General features: G+C 38.0%; 1 protein-coding gene across 9 annotated transcripts in view; it reads left to right on the forward strand.

Moving 5' to 3' along the window:
- Window positions 1-17,565, forward strand: part of slmapa (sarcolemma associated protein a) — a 79,733-nt gene extending 62,168 nt beyond the window's left edge. For 7 of the 9 annotated variants that reach the window (XM_062442633.1, XM_062442646.1, XM_062442655.1 and 4 more), the window contains 10 exons: window positions 266-325; window positions 584-709; window positions 956-1,030; window positions 1,367-1,467; window positions 1,611-1,815; window positions 2,656-2,773; window positions 5,421-5,592; window positions 5,737-5,871; window positions 8,848-8,935; window positions 14,074-17,565. In XM_062442633.1, the coding sequence (XP_062298617.1) occupies window positions 266-325; window positions 584-709; window positions 956-1,030; window positions 1,367-1,467; window positions 1,611-1,815; window positions 2,656-2,773; window positions 5,421-5,592; window positions 5,737-5,871; window positions 8,848-8,931 (1,076 nt within the window). In that variant the 3' untranslated portion in view covers window positions 8,932-8,935; window positions 14,074-17,565. The remainder of the gene's footprint in view (window positions 1-265; window positions 326-583; window positions 710-955; window positions 1,031-1,366; window positions 1,468-1,610; window positions 1,816-2,655; window positions 2,774-5,420; window positions 5,593-5,736; window positions 5,872-8,847; window positions 8,936-14,073) is intronic. The other 2 variants (XM_062442694.1, XM_062442686.1) reach the window with 1 other exon arrangement.
- Window positions 17,566-21,026: the final 3,461 nt, after the last annotated feature.

Below are 21,026 nucleotides of genomic sequence, written 5' to 3' on the forward strand. Positions count from 1 at the left end.
TTGTTTAAAAAGAAAAGAAAAGAAAAGAAAATTATATTTTTTGTTTACTTTGTATAAATAACTCTCTCCAACTATAAATCACGTTCATCATTTTATTGTCATATTATTGTTGTTTATTTTTATCTTGTGGCTTTTTAAGTATGTTGCTATTCTTATTAAAACCTTTTTATAAATTTAGTCCTTAATAGAAACACATGAAGAGATATCAGTAACATGATTATTAACTGAGTGTGTTTTTGTGCGTGTGTGTGTGTGTTTGTTTCAGACGGCAACATGGACGACCAGGATCTGAATGAACCACAGAACAGAGTAGCTCTACTTAAAGGTAACCATGGCAACTCATCTCTTTTTTTTTTTCTCTGGTTTGTACAACGTGACCATAAACCTGTGGAGGCTGTAAGACAAAGCATCTGATAGATTCAGTAATGCTGTAAATTGTAAAGATGTTCAGATACTGTAAGTTAGTGGCTGCAAACTTTATTCATTTAATAATCACTTTATTAATTATTAGTGTATAAAAGTGTATTATTAGTGTCTTTTTTTTTTTTTTCATCAATATTTTTCTCTTTGTGTGTGTGAGTAGCTGAGTTACATCGGGCGGGTCTAGAGCCTGGAGACACGGAGCAGGTCATCCACCATCTCCACAGAGAGCTTCTGGAGGCCCAGGACTTAGCCAACACCGGCAAGCAGAAATGTCTGGAGCTACAAGGTAACTAATAATATTCAAATTCACCCTGCTTCAATTAACACAGAGATATCATGAGAACTGTTACTAGAGTGGCTCCTTAAAGTGCAACTGATTTAAGTTTCCTTTTATTAGTTGATTTTAGTGTTTCTAATAAATTTAAATCCAATATTAGTGTCATTGCACATCACATGATGCATGATATTATACGAGATCAGTGAGATAAAAATGACGATCATGTGACCTGATATGATCTGTGCCCATCTGTAGCTCTGCTGGAGGATGAGAGGAGGAGTAACTCTCAGCAGACTGAAGAGTCGACCAAACAGATCCAGTACCTGCAGAGTTAGTACACACACACACACACACACACACACTCACACACACACACACACACACACACACACACACACAACAGCGAGATACTGTACACATGGTTTATTATTATTGGTTTATTGGTTTATTTGCACATATGTAAAATAAAAGTAAGAGAAAAATAGTAAAATAAAAATAAAACATGTGTGGGTGAAGTAGAAACCCACTCTGCGCTTATCTTAAACTCTCACCTATAAGAGAGAATATAAATAAAATAAAGGAAAACAGCAAAAGATAATAAGTTGTGTGTGTTAAAATCTACCACGTTCCCACCTCACTTCCTTCTGTTTGTTGGTGCGTGTTTAGCTCAGCTCGGGAAGCTGCAGGCTGACATGGAGGCACTGAGGGAGCAGAGGGAGAGCACCATCTGCAGCACCAGAGATGAGCTGTACTCTGCACAGGAGGAGGTAACACATTGTCCTTCCTATTCCCCTCTGACTCCTCATAACTCATCCTGACACCCCTCTTACTCCTTCAAATTTTCTTCTGACTCACCCTCTCATTCCAACTTCCCCTCTGACCCTGTGGATTGTGTCTGTCTGTCCGTCAGATTCTCGTTCTGAGGCACGCCATGGAGGCAGCCACTGCGGAGCGTGAGCGTGAGATCGCCGCCCTGCAGGCCGATCTGGGCATCGTGCGAACTGAGCTGGAGCACTGGAGGAGCACGGCCGCCAAGTACGAGGAGGAGATCAGCCGGCTGCAGGAGGCCTTCACACAGCAGCAACAGCAGGAACACACTGCCAACCAGCTGCAGAGTGAGCAGTGTGTGTGTGTGTGTGTGTGTGTGTGTGTGTGTGTGTGTGTGTGTGTGTGTGTGTGTGTGTGTGTGTGTGTGTGTGTGTGTGTGTGTGTGTGTGTGTGTGTGTGTGTGTGTGTGTGTGTGTGTGTGTGTGTGTGTGTGTGTGTGTGTGTGTGACAAGTTTAAAGGTACCCTGTGGAGTTTGTAGGCACTATGGAGAAATATTTTACACGTGGGTCCCTGTTTGGTTTTCTGATCATGATCGAGGACTCACATGAACACGGATGATGGGACACATATTCCCGCCAATAGTTTCACACTCTGATCGACAGGTGGTGGTAATGCTCCCAGGAACGCTACAAAGGCAGGGCTATTAGCCCTGACTATTAGCTTTTAGAAGACTATTAGCTATTAAGACAAATCTGTGTTGCAAATGTTCCATAAGGAAGGAAATTAGGTCAACACGTCTTTTTAGACCTTTTAACATTAAGAACTGTTAATGTAGCGCCTTTTAAAAAGATAGTTTACAAAGTGCTTTACATCGTCTGCACGTTTACGCAAGACAAGCATATATAAATAATGAATACATTTTTAATTATAAGTGTTAACACAAAGCACAGTGATGCCCACAGGAATACGGGAAAAGAAGATTAGTAGGGAAATTAAAACCATGAGTTCTAAAAGATGTTAAAAGGACACCTCTGATGCTTGTTGGTAACACTGAATGTAAACAGATACAAACAGAACTCCACAGGGCACCTTTAGCAATATTAAACATACAGCTGTGGTAAAAACATATTTTTTCAGATATTAATTATCACAACACTCTCGTCCTGTTCCTCTCTCTGTCTCTCAGCGGAGTGTAGTGCGCTGCAGCAGCGGTGTTTGTGTTTGCAGCAGGACTGTGACGGCCTGAGAGCTGAAAGGAAAACTCTTCTGGAAAAACTGCACCGCCTGGAGACTGAGCTGAGCAGGTATACACACACACACACACACACACACACTCACACACACACACACACACACACACACACACACACAGAGAGAGCATTACAAATCTTTTTTATGTTATGTTTTTGTTTGTTTTATTGTTTCTGCTTGTGCAAAGGTACGGGGGATGTTTGTATTGACTTTTTTTATTCTGGATAATAATAAAAAATCCTAAAAAAAAAATAATAATAAGAAAAGTCTGAACTCAAATTTAAAAAATTGTACACATTTTTATTTATTGGAATCTATAAAATATTTTATAGTAACTAACAAAACTAAAATAAACATACTACACCGCAAACTAAAACTCTACAGTCTCCAAACTCTTAACTGAATGTAAAGCTGAGGGTTAACCCGAAATGTATCAGCTATGCGTGTCAAACAGGATGTCAAAATGTTAAAACTGGAGCTAAAAGTCTTGGTGACGGCTGTGATCGAATTGATTAATTCTGGCTCAGATCAGCTGACAGAAGCGCTGCCAGGTCTGCAGGATCTGACGGGTTCAGAGTTTGTTTTCAGCACTAAAGGAAGGACAGGAGGAAACGTGGCGTCAAGCTGATTCAGGCAGAGAAGTTACGAGGGGACGACAGCTGACTGACAGCTGACTGAAGCAGACCGAGCAGTCAGCAGGTTAACAGGCTGAAGCTCGTTCAGATCCGTCTGCACAGAAAACATCACTGTGTGTTCGAGAGCTCAGCAGGATTTTATCTGTGTGGCACCTGTGTGTTTTCACTAGTTTCCAATAAAGCGTAGGTTCGGTGCCACATGCAGCACTTTTCATAAATATCTGTAATGCAGTTCTCCAGTAAAGCTGCAGATGTCAGCTCTCTGTCACCGCTCTGCTGAGAGGCTCTTTTACAGCAAATTTCCTAAACATTAAACGCTTAATCGATGACGAAGCTTAGCAGTTACGCTACATTCAGATATTTGTAGCTGAAATAAAAACCACAAACTGCAATTTAAAGCATCAACTGTGTCCAATACTGTGTACATTGACGTAAAATTCAGTGACCGTTTGAACATTTTATTTTAAGTTTGTAAATGTCTGCGTGCAGAGTTTCTTCCTGTTACTAAGGTGAACGAATTTAAAGGCATCGCAGTGTTCATGTGGTATGTGAGAGGAAATAAAACTGTAGAAACCAAACATGCAGAACCAGTAAAAGTAAAAGTTTCAGTCCTGTTTTGAAAGCAGGTTTTTCAAAATGATAAACACATGTGTGAAACTCCGTATTTCATTGAATCATACATATGCTTCTCTCAGCAGATAATCACATTTGAGAGCTTTGTGAGTAGGAATTTCCCTGTGAGGTCAGAGGGGAGGGTTTTTTCTTCTCCGGTCCATCAAAAAAACGTCCCATCACATCAAAATCTTTGCTATCGATAAATTAAATCCATCCATTAAACACGTAATTTGGCAGATCAGAAAAAAATGTTTAAGACAGATGATGAGGTCAGTGAGAGTGAAACAGATGGAGCTCGAGAGGGGGAAAAAAAAAATCATAAACACTCTCACACTTTCCTTCTCCGTGTCCTCATAAGTGTCTTCTCTTGACGTGTCACTAACTAAGAGGGGGGAAATTGGTTGAGTTTTGTGTGAAATTTGTGGTTAAGTTGAAGTTTTACAAGTCATCTGTGAAATCATCCAATTATTCAAAGTACTCAGAGCAAATCGTAGGATGTAATAAGTTCCAGGCAGCGTAAAAAAACGAGTCGAGGCATCTCTCTTGATCTCAAGAATGTCCTTTTTCATGGGCATGTCAGTCTACAGCGAGCAGCCTGTGTCCTAAATATGTCTAAAAGGTCACCATAGTGGTTCTTACCACTATCTGTGGGGAAAGATCCAAAAACAAAATGCATAGTTTGAGATGGTTCAAGGTTCATTTGTATGTTGGACTGATTCATAACCTGAGGACAAGTTCTGGAAAACAAAGTTATTGCGTTTGTGGAGATTTAAGGCTTATTTTCTTTACTTTAGCTCCCAAATGTTGCTCTGAACTGGGTGATTTCTGTGGTTAAAGCTGCTGTGGTTGGTGAAATTCTTTCAGTTAGGCCATTTTTGCAACAATTGCAGGGTTTATGCCTTTACATACTGTTAAGGGTCAAATTTGACCCATTTTTACCTTCGAGAGCTGTAAAAGCTTCCTTACACATTTCTTGTCTAAGCCTTTATCTAATATGACCCTAAATATACAAAAATTGAAATAAAATACATAATATTTTTATTTTTGTGCAGCTGATACATATGTGTGTAAAGGCCATCACCATTCAAACATGTTGCTGTATTCATAATATTCTATAGTGTTCTCCTGAACCATAAAATAGTGATTGTAAATGTCTTTTTTTCCTTAAATAAATATAATACACCCTTTATTAAGGATTAATCAAACATTTATTAATGACTGATGGGGAATTTATGAATGTGAATTGGTGCAGAGACTAGTTATGAGTCAGATAATGAACAGTATGTGAGGGTTATAAAGAGGGTTGTAAAATTGAATGCTCTTGCAAATGTGGGAGACAGATGTTTTTATGTCGTTTATATTATTAAAATCACAGGATTGTAGGTTTTTGGAAGGACTGATGAATATGTTGCTGATATGTGTCCGTGTGTGTGTCTGTGTGCGTGTGCAGCACCAGGGAGCAGAGTGAGGTCCTCAGCAACAGTCTGGATTCTCTGGAGAAGAGGAAGGACGTTCTGCAGGACCAATTGGGTTCGTTGGAGAACCAACACCTACAGGACGAAAGCAGGCTGATGAGCCAGCTGGACCAGGCCCAGGCCCGCACACACACACTGCAGAAAGAGGTACACACACACACATACACACACTCTGCAGAGAGGGGCACACCCTTGAAATAGTTAAGTTTTCCATATGGATATTGATGACCCGATAATTCATAGAGATGATGTGATATGTGCGTACGTGTGTGTGTGTATGTGCGTGCACAGTATGAAGACACACAGTCTCAGCTGTTGGACCTCCGTCAGCGCTATGAGAAAACAGAGCAGGAGAAGCTGAACATCCACCAGGAGCTGGAGCAGTGCAGGAGCAGCCTGAAGTTGCTGCAGGACAAGACCAGCTCCGTGAGTATACACATGCGGACGCACACACACACACACACACACACACACACACACACACACACACATTGATAAGACCAAAGACAATGGTGACTCTTTGTGTTGTGATATTTATTGTTTGTTTTTGCTCAGCTTTAAATCCAGATGGTTTATTTTTCTTAATGATTTTTTCCTCAGTTTGGAGTCTTTGGTTTTTTGTTTTTGTAACATTTTAACGCAGGAGAAGCAGCAGACTTGTTTTGGACACTGTGGCCGTCTTGGACTCACTAGCTGTAGCCCACTCAGCACTTTCAGCTCAAAGCCCCCCCACCCCCTAGCACCCACTTCCTCACTGCTTACTCGCTAAAAAACAAAACCTGAATCACACCTTCAGTCCCGCTAACTAACAAAGGAAACTGAAAATAACAACCAATGGAATAATATGAACTGAATCTTCTAATAATAATCATTTAGTAGACAAGTGTGATTCCTGCAGATTGATGCAGCTCAATAGATACGTTCATCAGCATAGAAAATTGACATTAGAAAAAACACTTGTCTTTTTTTTTTTTTTAACTAAATTGAAAAGAAAGAAAAAAAATCCTCTGGGCTCTTCCAGCTGAGGTGACATCATGTGACATCATCGCCTCTCCTGCCGTTTCATCCTGAGCTGATTGATAGCAGCTGTTAGTTTGTCTCCGCCGCCGTGAAACCTCCAGGAAACACGAATCAGAAAATCAGATGACGACAGCGAGGCAGAGCAGCCTTCACCCTCTGTTACCTCTTCTTCTCATCTGTCTTCAGCTCTTCCTCTTCCTCCTCCTCCTCCTCAGTTCTTTGTTGATGTGACTGTTTATATTTGTCTTATTCCTCAGGTTTTACTTCTTTTTTTTTCACACAGGACTAAATTAACCATCTTTATTTTAACATTTAAAATAAAGGGTAATTATGACAAAGGATAATTCTGGTTTATTGCCCCTTTTTGAGTAAAAGTACCAGGAACTATAGAACCAGAGGAGCTAAATTAGGAATTAAAAGCCCCTTTTTGTACATTTTTGCATTTCCACCTCATCCGAAGAACCGTGTAGTTTAGGCAAATTGGACTGATGATGAAAAAAAAAAAAACAACGGCAGTATTTGAAATTGAAATGTAATTTTCACACAGAAGACACAACAAACTTATTCTTTTTATCTTTATATTTACTGTGACAGAGTATAAAGGGGCAACTGTATTGATCCCCCTAGGGGGAAATTCAAAATTGACACAACAGAATTCTTGTTATAAGTGATAAAAAATAAAATAAAATACTACATACAATAAACAATAAATATACAATACATTAGTGAGAGTGGGAGGTACTGGGAGCTGTGGTGTTGTACAGTCTGATGGCTTTGAAGCACGTGGCTTAATGAAATAAAATGAGGCTGTAAACTCAACAGTAGACAATCTGTTGAGTGTATGACAGTTATTTTATTCCTGCTTTAGAAACAGCTATGAAACGATCAGCAAATAAAGTTTTATTTCTCTTAATTTAATCTCTTGACCACAGCTCTCACTCTCACTCACTCATTTGTACACTCTTTCTCTTTATGTCCCTCTTTTTTTTCTTTTTTTTTTTTACACGTCAGGAAACCAACATGAAAGCTTAACTGTATTTGATCTAATTTTAACAAGCAACAAGAAATATTCAAACCTTATATTAATACAGTAGCAATACACATGTTGAATTAGCTGTGGTGTCTGTGTTTAACCAATCAGAGATCATCAGCTTTACAAACTACACTTAATAGCAGAGACTGATGCATTCGGAGCAGAAGCATTTCTTTTCTTTTACACAATTCTTCCAGTTGAGATGCAGGTTTAGTTTTCCTGAGTTCCCCAAAAGGTTTTTCTTTCCTGTGTTTAAAAATTCTGTACAAGTAAGTCAACTTTGGGATTTATATGCTGAGATTCATCTTGTGGTTTCTGTCAGTAATATCTTCCTACTCACCAAGTTCATAACGGAGATCGGGAAACACTGTGACTAAACTAAACTCAAACAGGTCAAGAAACACAAGCAACATTATTATTAATGACATTTTAGGACTACTCACCTTCAGTTTTACTCAAATATAGTAGTTTAAAATGAATCTTGATGAATTCTTGGCTCATTTTCATGTCTGATAGTCCTGGACCTTTGACCTTTGACTCCAAACCTCCTGTAAAAGGTGTTTGGCATGTTTTTTTTTCAGTGATTTTATTTTTTCTATGACAGGATGCATTGACTGTTATTGTTTTTTTTTTAGCTTATTTGCACTTTGTTGTAGTGATATCAGTGTTTCCAGATCTCAACATTTACTTTGGTGCGTACAGTATGATTATTGCTAGATAAAACTATGAGAATAAACTGGAATTATCCTTTTTATGTGTATTATTTGGCTTCACTAAACACAAATGTCATGCATTAGCACCCGAGTTTACCGGTTTTTAAAATTCTTCATGTCCGATTTGTTGTGCTACTTGTTTTTTTTTAAAATGTATTATTATTAAGCATCAGAGTCCAAACATTTCACACTGACCTTTTAAAAATCAGCAAGCGTACTGCGTGTCTGCCAGCGGCTAGTAGGGTTCGATTTCAGAGTGCTTAACGAGGCGTCTCGGTGCTGACAGTTAACGGGCTGAACTCCAACAGGAAAGAGTCGCTGCCTGGTGATGGATGGCACTTCTTCCTCTGTGGTGTTTTTTTTTTTTTTTTTTTTTTTATCAGTGTGGCTGCTGTTTGAATGTGTAGGAATGGTGGTGTTGCTTTGTAGAAATGCCTGACTAGATATCTGACACACACAACTCCCCCTCCCTCCCCTCTCTGTCTCTCTTTCTGTCTCTCCTCCCTCCCCCTCTCCTCTCCCTCCGAAACACACGCTGTAGCTGCTCCATCCTCCATGTTGGTTTTTGGTTGATTTGCCGGCTGATTTCTTCTTATTCCTCTCCGTCCCTCCCCCTCCTCCCCTCCCCTCCTCTAGCCATCCATATTGCAGCCTGTCCAAGCCATATTCATGGGCCTTGTCCTGGCTCTGCTCTACTGGTGTTTCGGCCAGTTGTGGTAGAAAGGTACACACCGACATGACATCAGTCTGTCTCTCTGTCTCTGTGTTCGTCTGTCTGTCTGTCCGTCTGTCTGTCTCTGCTGCATGCCCATCTGTTCATCATCTGCGGATGGAAAGATGAAGAAGGTGAAACCGTCGTCCTAATCTGTGATGAATTCAGGGTGACAGGTCTTTGTGGGAAATTTGAACCACAAGAATATATTAGGGTACCCCACACCCCTGGAGTCAGAGCTCTGTGAAGTTTTACTGGCAATAAGTCGACCTACGCAGATTTTCCACGAGCGGAAATCATTATTCATGTCAAATCTAAACTGTGGTCATGACCTTTGACCTCCAGACCTCCTGTAAAAGGTGGTTGGCAGGTGTTTTCAGTGATTTTAGTTTATTTTTTCTTCGTCTGACCTACCAACCAGACATTAAACCAGGCAATAATACATATGGTGCAGTAATAATTAGGGTCAGGACTGTATGTGTTACACTTACTGGACCAGTGTACAATAAAAAGAAATGAAACATATACATTTAAAAAATTATGCTTTTAATAATTTGAATAAGTTCCCTACTCTAATAGTTAGACATCTTATAACACAAGATAAATATAAAGTTTAGATGTACTTCATGATGTCGACTGCTGCTACATGAAGGTGAAACCCTGAATTTCTCACAAACAGGACACTCTCATCACCTCCTACTCTTCTCTTGTAAAACTCAGTATCATCATCATCTTCATCTTCATCAACATCATCGTCATCGTGGTGGTCTCTTTGTCTGGTTCGAGCCGCTCTAACTGCATGGCTGTCGGTCACATTTCTTCTGCTTCCGCTCTGCTGCGGCTAACACTGAACTCTTTAAAAGGTTGGACTCCCACCGACCCTCCGTTAAAAGGAAACTTCAGTCCACACACATGTTTTTTAGTTCTCAGAGGTGGACAGATTTAAATATTACTCAAGAAGAAAGGTCTTAGAAGCTGAAAGTAGAGGTGTCATCAGTCTGTATTTTAGTTTTTGTCAACAGATCCCATGAAAAGATCAAAACCAACAATCTGATAATCCCTCTATCAATATTTTCTGACTTCCTAGCTGTAGCTCTTGAGCCCATCAGGCCCAACAGATAATTATTTTCAAAATGAACACGCATGTTCATGCTGTAGTGTGTATTTTTGACAGCAGTAGGTTACTACAGTGTGTGTTTTACAGGCTGTATAAAAATAACTGATGTGGCCACCGTGATGTAACTCACTGGTTTGTGGACTCTAAGTTTAGCATTTTGACCGTCCCCATCTTCGATTTTTGGAGCCAGAAGTGATGAAAAGTGACCATATTTGGGCAGACTCTAAAGCTAGCTGGTAGCTTGGTTAACACAGTGCATTTTGCTAGTAAAAAATGGGATTAAGACCATTAGAACAAAATGTACTTATCATAGTAGTGCAATAAAATCCTGAACAAGACTTTTTAGGTGACCAAAATGACACATTGAAATAGCGACGGATGTACCTATATTTAGTGCATCTGGGGTTACACCATGTTTACATTGTCGCTGTGGTAGCGACTTGTCAATCACATTGTAGGTATGCCTTAAACCATACGCTGTTTATCGTCAAATTTAAATTAAATGGGACCATAACTTACTAAATGAACGTCATGCTGTATTGAAGAAGACTTTAAACTGGAGATTGAGACCATAAATCAAGTGAGAAGTAGGGTCATTTTCTCATTGACTTCTATACAAACCGACTTATTTATGCAGCAAGTACAGTCGCCCCCTGATGGCCATTAGAGAGACTGCAGGTTTAAGTCCTTTCATCGTTGGCTTTTTAATACCAGGAGCTCATTGATGTGTTTTTGATAGTTTATGTTCTACAATGGAGCTCAATGACCCAGAAAAAGCAGATATGTTAGACTTTGGATACACAAACATGTTAGTAGATTTGGTTTTTGGTCTTTTTATGAACTTTGTTGACAAAAAGAAGGAAAAAAAGCAATGCTTAAACAGAATATCTGCCCTCAATTTAGCCCGTCAGGTAAGTGCACAACATTAAATGGTTAGTTTGAGGTATCAGGTTCAGTTTAGATGTGACGTCAGGGAGTTTTTTGGAGAGATTTTAATAGTAGTAGTTTGTTTAAAGTCATACTCCGCCTCGTTTTAAGAGATCTGGTTGTGAAGTCAAAATTAAAGGGGAAAACGTCTAGAAAACCTGCTGTTAGTTTTAGCCAAAGCTTAAATTATTAATTATTATACATAAGAGGGCAGCGAATAAGGACATTTGCTAGTATTCAGATATATGTTATACTTTCAGAAAATACAAATGATCACAAAGCTTAAATGAGTCTTGAGAGTCTCGGTAGGTATTTCTTCTTAAAGAGTCGGACTCTCGCCTTCCTTTTACGTAACATCTCCTCCGGCCTCATTCATTCACTAACTGCTTCTTCACTTCCTCTCACTCTCAGGGTTTTGGTGCTCCCTTCATTTTTTCATTTTATTTCATATTATTTTATTTTCATGCCTTGTTTTTTCTCCATCTTTTGCAGAAGGGTTTGTGGTTGTTTTCTTTCCTTCCATTTCATGCATCCAGTCTGCTGCTGAATCTCTTATTTTTTCCTTTTATGCCTGTTTTTATTTTACCTGCTTTTACAGGTTTTGGTGGTTTGTTTAAATTGACTCATTCATCTTTCAGTCTTCAATTCCTTTTTTTTGCACTGCAGTTTTTTTTATTTCTACATTCAGCCTCTCGAGCTCTACCTCGCAGCCACTTCTTCATTTTCTAAGCATTCATCATTCTGCCCATCGTGTTCGTCCTGTATTGTTTGCTGCTTGTCTGTTTTTATTCGGGAATGTCTGACCAGTGTTTCCAGTCTGCTGTGGAAACGAAAACTGGTCTGTAACTTTTCTGTTTTTCTACTCAGGTAACTTCCTCGGCCTTGTTTACTTTGCTGCTTTCAATTGTTTTTTTTTAATTTAACCCTCTGTTTTCCTTTATTTTATTTTCATTTTACATCTTTACCTCTCTTGTAAAGAGTCCCTGAAGTCCCAAAAGATTGTATGATTATTCATTTGTGTTATTATTCTGTTGTTGTTTTTTAAAAGTAATTATCTTGTGGGAACAAGATAATTGACTACAAACTCATACGCTTCTCTATCATGCTGCTTGCTTATATTTGATACAAAGCACAGCCTCGTCCAAGTGGATGGATGTTCTATTTTCACTTCAAACACAAAAACAAGAAAGACTGGAATCTGTTGTGTAGTTTGACAACAGCAGACGACAAGATCAGCTGATAAAAGCACCATATGTGTCGTTGACTTCATCAGTGATCAGCTGCATGAGGTTTAGATGGATGTTTATGAAGTGCCAAAAAGAGTCACATTTCAATCCAAGTGGATCCTGAAAACCCCATTACACAAATGATTTACAGAGCTCATTATTAGTTGAGATCAGTGTTAGGGAGTAAATAGTTAGATGTTTAATTACAAAATAAATGTAACTGTAATCTGTTACAGCTACTGAGAAAAAAAAGTCATTAAATTACTGTTACTTATGAAAATGTTGATGATTACAAAGGAGGTTACGTCTGAAGTCAGACCTTTAAGATCATTTTTTAATATTTAACATGTTACTGAATACATATATTGCTGTTTTTAATTCTTTGAAATCAATATTTTTTATATTTTGTAAATAAATCATGACGTGGACTTAAATGGTGTCACAGTACCAATTAAGCCCATACCAGACTTTTGATTTTTTATATAATATATCTTTATTTTATATTCTAAAATCTACATGAACTAATGAATATATTTTCAAATGAAAGATATATCTTGCTTTATAAGAAATGATGTCCCTTGTAAATCATGTCAGTATCCATGAAAAACACCTGAACTTAAATTTTGGGGCTTAATGGGAACACTATAGGAACACCCTAACAGCTGAAAACAGTGGTTAGAAGATAAGAAAAGTAATTTGGTTAATTTTACTTTGATTAAGTAATTGAAATAGTTACATTACTTTAACATTTTAAATAGAGTAACTAGTAATCTGTAACCTATTACTATTCCAAAGTAACCTTCCCAACCCTGGTAAAGATGAACATGTTAATGAAGAGGTTAAACCCATCTGGTGTGTGTTTGTTAGTATTGAATGCTTCTTAAAGAAATGAATGTGGTAGAATCAGTGACCCAGAAGTTAATCTGAGACATTTTATCAGGACATTATAAGTGTTGAGAAGCTTTCACAAACATCACCTGGACTCTGTTTATCACTAGATGCTATAAAATCTGTACAGAACATGCATGCAAGGATGTTCTTACACTTCTTCTACAGTTTAAGGTCATAGGTAGAAGTTTTCGTGTCAAAGCCGATGTAAAAAAACCCTTTAAAGTTATGTAACTCCCACCATCACCATCATCATGTCATAATGTATCACACAGAGATCAAAGTGATTCAGTGTGGAAAGTTTTAAACGGTACGTTGATTTGTGTCTCATGTGTAAGATTCTGACACCTCCTCCTCCTTTGAGCTGATTTTGATAATCATAGACTGAACATCAAAGAAGATAAATGCAGTTACCAGAAGACTCAATTATCACATTCACATGCAGAGAAGTCACTTAACGTCTGGCACGCTCCTCCATAGATATATATAGATATACTCCACCTTTAAAAGTAAGGAACTGCACTGAGTAATATTGATTTCTACAACTTAAAATCTACTTTTTAAAGTCTTGTGAGACATTTTCTTCTTTTTTTCGTTATTTTAAATAGTTTTTCATCCATTTTGTGAGTTTTTATGTGTGTCAGGAGTTTAGGTGAAACTTATTTAATGTGTATAAAACAAAGATGTTAACACTTTTAGATATCGTCCCCAATCAGATAAATAACTTTGATGCTCAGGACAGGAAGAACATCCTCTTTGGGACTTTGGGGGCTTCATGTTTTTTGGCTTTCTTTCTTTATTTTATGCAATGCTCTGAGCTTTACTTTCCCTCTTCTCTTCATCTTCTTTCTTCTCCTCTTCTCTTCATTCTTCCTGGTTTCAGTCTCGGTCGAGTTAAAGTTAAAGTTAGAATAAATAGATGAATAAATAAAGGAGCTGCATCAGACTAACTTGGTTTTCTCACTCTGTTTGTGTCTGTGTGTGTCGGACAGAGCGGCTGGAGCCCCTGGATGCCGGTCATCGCAGTGATGGTCGCCGTGACGGCAGCCGTCCTCTACCCCAACCTCTCCAAGAGCAGCTCCACTTAGGACGGACACACACACACACACACACACACACACACACACACACACACACACACACACACACACACATACATATATATATATATATATATACACACACGCACGCACACACACACACACACAGACACAGAGCGCTGTGAGGAGAGCATCACTGCTTACTTACTTGTATAAAGTTTAATTGTACATAATTGTAGAGGGAATATAAAGGTTGTGGTTTCTACAGAGGATTCACATGTTTTTTGGTTTATTTTGTTTTTTCTTGTGTTTCTTTTTCTGCAGCGAGGAGTTTTGTTGTTTTTATTCTCGGCTCTCTCTCGCTGTGGGGACTTGTGTTGGATTTTATGTTGGGGGGTTTTCTTTTTGTTTTTTGTTTTCGTCTCTCTGCTGATTTTTTTCAGAGTAACATATTGTTCTCTTCGCAAGCCGAACTTCCACACAAACCTGCCTGAAAGTGACGCACACACACATTTACCCGCGCTCGATGTTGTAAATGAATGAACAGCGCTGAGGTGAATGTGGCACTTTCCATCAGTCTCAGTCCAGTCAGGGGAACATGATCCACATTCATCCCTCGAAACTGAGAAGTCTGAACGTGTTTCGAGAGATTTCATTGGCTGCTGGAGGTCTGTTAGCGGCTCCGTGTTCACCTGCTGTGAACTTGGCCGCAGCCCCTCCAACAGTGATTGAAATCAGTCTGAAATTCCTAAAAAAAAACTAGCTCAAAGCGTCCTAAAAATGCCGTTTTGAGTCGTCTATCAGTACATGTCGCTCTCCAAACAATACAACTATTTTTGGATTTGTTGCTGCTGATAATTTGGGAGTTTTCATGCCAAAAACAAAAAGATTGTCACACTTCTTGTTTTTCTTGTCAGTGTAGAAAGTGTTTTTTTAAACTGAGATTAAAATAACAATAGTGTAATAATAATTAGAAGTGTTGAATTAATCCAAATGTGTTTTGTTGTTGTCGGTTCAGGTGTTGAACGCACATTTGTTTGGTTCTATGCACCATTAAAGCACAACCAAGCAAAAATAAATAAACTGCTTTTTGGGTCTTTTTACCTAATTTTAAGGCTCTGTTGTTTAAGATGGGGCTCCAGTTTTAAAAACCTTTTAATATTTCAGTCAATATTAAGCTTACATGGTGCATATTCTTAAACAATGATCACACAGTAGAGCTGTCATTCAGTTTGAATGTGGGGAGAAAAATTTAATATTCACTCTATTTTTCTGTTTAAAATCAAGTAGGGTAAATTTGACCTAAAGACATATTCAGCTTCATATATCGGTAAAAATACACAGGAATCCACTTCAGACTTCATGATAATCTGCTTTATAGTAAATGCACATTCAGGATTTATCAGCACAGTTTGTGGACCTGATCTGGATCATCAGTCTGCTGGAGAGTTTTCACATTAAGGAGGTTTTACTGGAAGTCCGCCTCTGCTCTGTTCTGGTTTTTTTAGTCTTACCGTGTTCTAACATGGTGTTTCTCTACATTGTTTTTTTTTTTTTTTCTCTCTCTCTTTTCTTTTTTTGGGGGAGAGGTTTGGGGGACGGGGGTTTAAACTTGAAGCCAAATTATTAAAATAAAAATCTGATTTATTTTCTGCGAGGTTTTTTTTTCTTTTCTTTTTTTTCTCTTTTTAAATCTTATATTTGAGGGCACAGAAAACGGGGGTCAAAGTGCCTCTGATGTAACTAACTAACACCACAGTTTGTGTATGTGTGCCGACGGACACGCACACAACCCCACACACACACACGCTTGTTTTTTTTTTATCGGACTGTCAGTGTTAAGAGTACTGGCTTTCTCCAGAGCTTTCAGCCGCTACTCTTAGCCTTCTTCAGTAAATGAATGGAGTCATTTTGAGTTTAGATTATTATTGTCACAGCTTCATTATAACAATCCACATCAGCTGGAGTTTTACACACATTAGCAGCTCTGAGGATGATGACAGATGTTTAAAATTGAATCCTCATGAGTTTGCTGATTTTGTGACTTTTCGTTTAGCGCCATTAGCACGTTAAAAATTACAAAAAAATCCACGTCGTGATGAAGAAGCTCAAAAACTAACGACTATTTTTCCATCAGCTTGTTAACATGTTAGCGTTAGATAGCTCAGGATCATGAGTGTTTTATATAAACTGGATACTGGACTCAAATTTGAATGAAAATCGCTCGCCTGGCACATTAGCCCAAAAAAAAAAAACAACAATTTTCTACTGTAGTTTCCCAGTTTTGCCTCCATGTCGTGCGGCCTGCTGAATATGCACAGCGACGTTTCTAAAAGATCACTTTTCTAGGCTTGCAGAAAGTTTTAAAAACACGCTTTTTGAGGCCGCAGAAGGAGGGGGGATTTTTTTAAACTGCAATACCATAAGTGGCCACTGGGAGAAATGGGGGAAGCGAGGCTGAGCGGCGGCGGCGACTGTATCCAGTTTTATTAACACATTCATGATCAGGACACTCTCAAAGAAGGGTCTCCAGATGATTATCTTTGTAAGAAAAAAGAATATAAACTCTACTACACAAGTTTTTCTCTAATATTTGCTTTTTTTCATGTGAAATACTGAACAATTTCACAATTCAGGCATTTAAAATGAGTCTGAGATGATAAAATGACTCTTAAATTGGATAGACATCCCGTTAGGAGGGTCTCGTACAGATGTTTTATATTAAAGGGGGGGTCACAAAGATTTCAACAGAGTTCATCTTACACTCGAGAGCCAAGTCTGACGTAAAAGAGTGACTTCACTTCACCTCTCCGACTGCATCACTGAAGGGTGTCGTCTGGGGTTTGTTTTTTTTTCTCCGCCACACCTTTAACCACACCCTGCAGTGATGTCACAGTGATGTCACGGTGTCCTGCAGGTACACCTTTACACCACTGCAGCAAACTTGAGAAAAACAAGATCTTCATCAGGCTTCAGTTTCTCTTCTTTTCACTCTCGTCGTCACTCCAACACGACGGCTGCGAGGTCTCAACTCTGAGCTTGTTTTTATCATTAAATTATTTCAAAGTGTGTGTGGTTGTGTGTGTTGGTGAACACGAGGGGAGGAGTGTGTGCGCGCGTGTGTGTCGATTCACACTCTGGACTCTTGAGCAACGTTTGTCATCGTTTGTGTACTCTGTGTCTTGTCTCCGTGTTTAAAAAGAAGAAGAAGAAAAAAAAATAAAAAAGACAACGAACAAATATTCCTGATGTTTAAAGAGAAACACTACAGTACAGAGAGAATTGTAAAATAAAATGTTATTGAATGATGTGCTACTAGACTTATTTTGTTAAAATTGTTTAGAGATATGAGAGGGAGCTATGTAGAGAATATGATGATGATGATGATGATGTATTGGATATATACAGAGCGATGTTTGGATTAAAGTTGTAGCAAGCTGACCCACCAAACCTGCTTCAAGCGTCTTCATTCATTAAACTTCACACAAACACATCTGTAATAAATAATGTTTATAAATTAAACACAATGAATCGATTAGTTGAACTGTTTTGATCATTGATTAATCATTAAAATCATCTGGTAAACGTTCACTGTTTCCAGCTGTTAATCTTTGTTGCATGTGCTCATAAACTGAATATTTTATTAATGCATATTCACGGTAGTACACAGTAGAATACTGTAATTTACATATAAATCACAGTAATGTATTGTGTTTCTACATTAAACCAGACACAAGATTACTGTGAAAATACAATATTTTAATGTAATAAACAATATGATACTGTAATTATCTGAAATTACTGTAAATTCACACTAATATCACAGCAACATATTTTCAGTTTTAAACTGTTTAAACAAATAAAACAAGCAATTTGAAGCCAGTACTCTGAGTTTTAGGAAATTATAACAGCATTTTTCACACCTTTCTGACATTTTATAGACTAAATGATGAATCAATAATGAAAATAATCCTTAGTTGCAGCTGATCTTCAATCAAGCTTTAATGTAATCTAAGTTAATATGATGTTATCAGGCTAAAATGATCCTGATTCAGGTAACTTCGTTCTTCAAAGGCAGCTGAAGGTTTCATTTGTTATAGTCGGCTCTGATGACTCGTGCATTTAGCGACATGACGCATGTTTGAACTGCACCTCGGTTCATTGAGACAGATTTAGGTCATCAGGTTCATGTGTACGAGGAATTTGTTTCAGCACGGCCAAAGTGTAAAAGAAGGAAAAGTAAAAAAAGTATGAAGTTAATTTGTTAAAATACTAATACACAAAATAGATGTAGGGGAGATCGGGGTTGGTTGTCACAGTGACATTATGTTGATATCAGATAGTCTAACATGATTCCCATTTTGCATTTTGGTCATTTTGTGGAACAGACACAAAACATTGAAGTGAGGAAATATTTTGTAATTTTTAGGGGTCAGAGAAATGTTTTATGTTGGTGTTGTGTTTGTATTAAAAGCTTGTAAGTTATTAGTCATTTAAAAATCAAACACACATCGGGCAATGATGAGTACTATTATAGAGGTGGTGTTCATTTCAAAAAATATAATTGGTGTTTCTATCTTGAAAAAACTAAAAAGTTACACATTTTTAAAAATCACATTATTATTTACTGAAACCCCGTTGATAACTATCAGGACAACCAACACAGTGATGAGGTTGGTTGTCACAAGGTTGGTGTCTTTGATAGTTAATTACGTCTTGTTGCAATAAGTTGTAAAAGTGAACATGATACCCATTTCAAGCCAAGACCTTAAGCTTCCATTTAATATAAGAATGATTATTGAAAGATGTTTTGATGATCAGCAATTCTCACCAGAGTAAAAAGTGTGACAACCAACCCCGGTCTCCCCTACTTCTACTTTAGTATATGTGAGTACTTTTGACAGCTCTGGTGTTGGTGATGTCACAATGATAATATAACTTAGTCTGTTTTTTATATATTTCACAGATTTTAAAGTGAAAAAATACTTATTGCACAATTGAACTGCAAGTAATAGTATACCTGAAATACTGGCAGACTATTTCACAGTAGAGTATAAAGTGCAGTTTGTTAATTGTCCTGGTCTGAGGGTGTGTGAGGTTTACTTGCTGGTCGTACAGTCTGCAGGGAGGAAAGAAGGACCTGTGATATTGCTCCTTAACACTTTGTCGCTCATATTATTAACTATACAGTATAGTTAACAATATGTTTGTGTTAAATGTGGTATTGTGTGCAAAGTTACCTGAAATCTTGTGAGATTCATGGAGTCCGTGTGGATTAAATGTAGAGCGGAAATATTTCAAGAGTGCAAAAGTGTATCAATGTACAGTGAATTATAAAGCTGATCAGATCATTAGTTTTCAGTTACAGCCGTGCTTGTGTCCACCTGGTGAGTAGACACTAAATCTAATATTCACTCTCCTTGTGAACTCCGGCCAGATATTTAATTTTCTGGCCTCTAACTGCCTGTGAGCAGTGTGGTCTGTACACTGAGAGCTTGTTTGATAGAAAGCTGCTGCTGCTGCTGGAAACACTGAACCAAAACTAGAAGATACAATTAGCAATATAAAACTTATTGATTAGCGGAATGTTAAATATGAACATATCCGGTTTAAAATGTACAGCTTCAGTATGTGTGATGTAACAAAGACACACAATCATAAAGACTATACCATTAAACACAAGCCTAGACCTGTGTGTGTGTGTGTGTGTGTGTGTGTGTGTGTGTGTGTGTGTGTGTGTGTGTGTGTGTGTGTGTGTGTGTGTGTGTGTGTGTGTGTGTGTGTGTGTGTGTGTGTGTGTGTGTGTGTTGATGTCTTCACACGACAAACACGCATCAATCATCCAGCTGGGGCATGATGTCATGTTTTACGAGGCCGTTGCAACATGCAGAAGGAATTAACAGTTGGCACAAATTCTCCACGTATGTGTGTGTGTGTGTGTGTGTGTGTGTGTGTGTGTGTGTGTGTGTGTGTGTGTGTGTGTGTGTGTGTGTGTGTGTGTGTGTGTCAAGAGTCAAATGTTGAATTACAAAAACTGGAAAGAAAATAAATGATTTCACAAAGTTCTGACTGATTGATTTCGTCATTTCTTCAAAATAAAAAAAATACACATTCAACGGAACAAAAGAAGTAATGAAAAGAGAAGATAAAGGTTTTCATTCATACTGTTTGAAAGTTTATCTACAAGATGATTTATGAAACATTTAATAAAGTGTGTGTCGCAATTTTTCTGAGTCAAAATGTTTAATTTGTATCATTATTTTGTCTTAAATAGATAAAGTTTTGACTTACTACTTTATAATTTTGACTTTTTTTTTAATCATTTTTGACATTGTGACTCAAAAGCCATAATTTGTACCACACTACAGTTAAATGGAGTGATGGAGCAGACTGAGAGAGGCTGAAGAAACTTATTTACTCTGAGATTTTGCATGCAAAAACAAAAACTGTCTGATCTGGGTAAAAAAATTTAAAAAAAAGCGTAAAGGACGAGCCTGAAGAGACAGAACAGAACAACAGAGGATCCGAACCAAAAACCAGGACTAACGAGGCTGATGCAGGGCAGGTGTGGAGAGAGAAAGACTGAGTCTGAGGATACAGAGAGGAGAAGAAAAAAAAAACACCAAGAAGACACAGAACAGACCAACCAGAATATTCAAAAGACTCAAATGAAGCCTTCTCTCATTCAGTCCAGTCCAAACAAACAAAGAGATCTTTCATAATGCACAAATTGACTCACCATTTTGAATATGAATCGCATGAAAAGCTTTTTAAAAACCTGGAAGGAAGCTCAGAGGAGAGACACAAAAAACATCCTCTGGATACTAAACAAATAAACTCATTATGAACCAAATAAAGGCAAAAATATTTAAGATTTCACTGCAGCTCTTCCAGTAAAGCACATG

Source organism: Scomber scombrus, chromosome 3, assembly GCF_963691925.1.
Source record: "Scomber scombrus chromosome 3, fScoSco1.1, whole genome shotgun sequence".
NCBI lineage: Eukaryota > Metazoa > Chordata > Actinopteri > Scombriformes > Scombridae > Scomber > Scomber scombrus.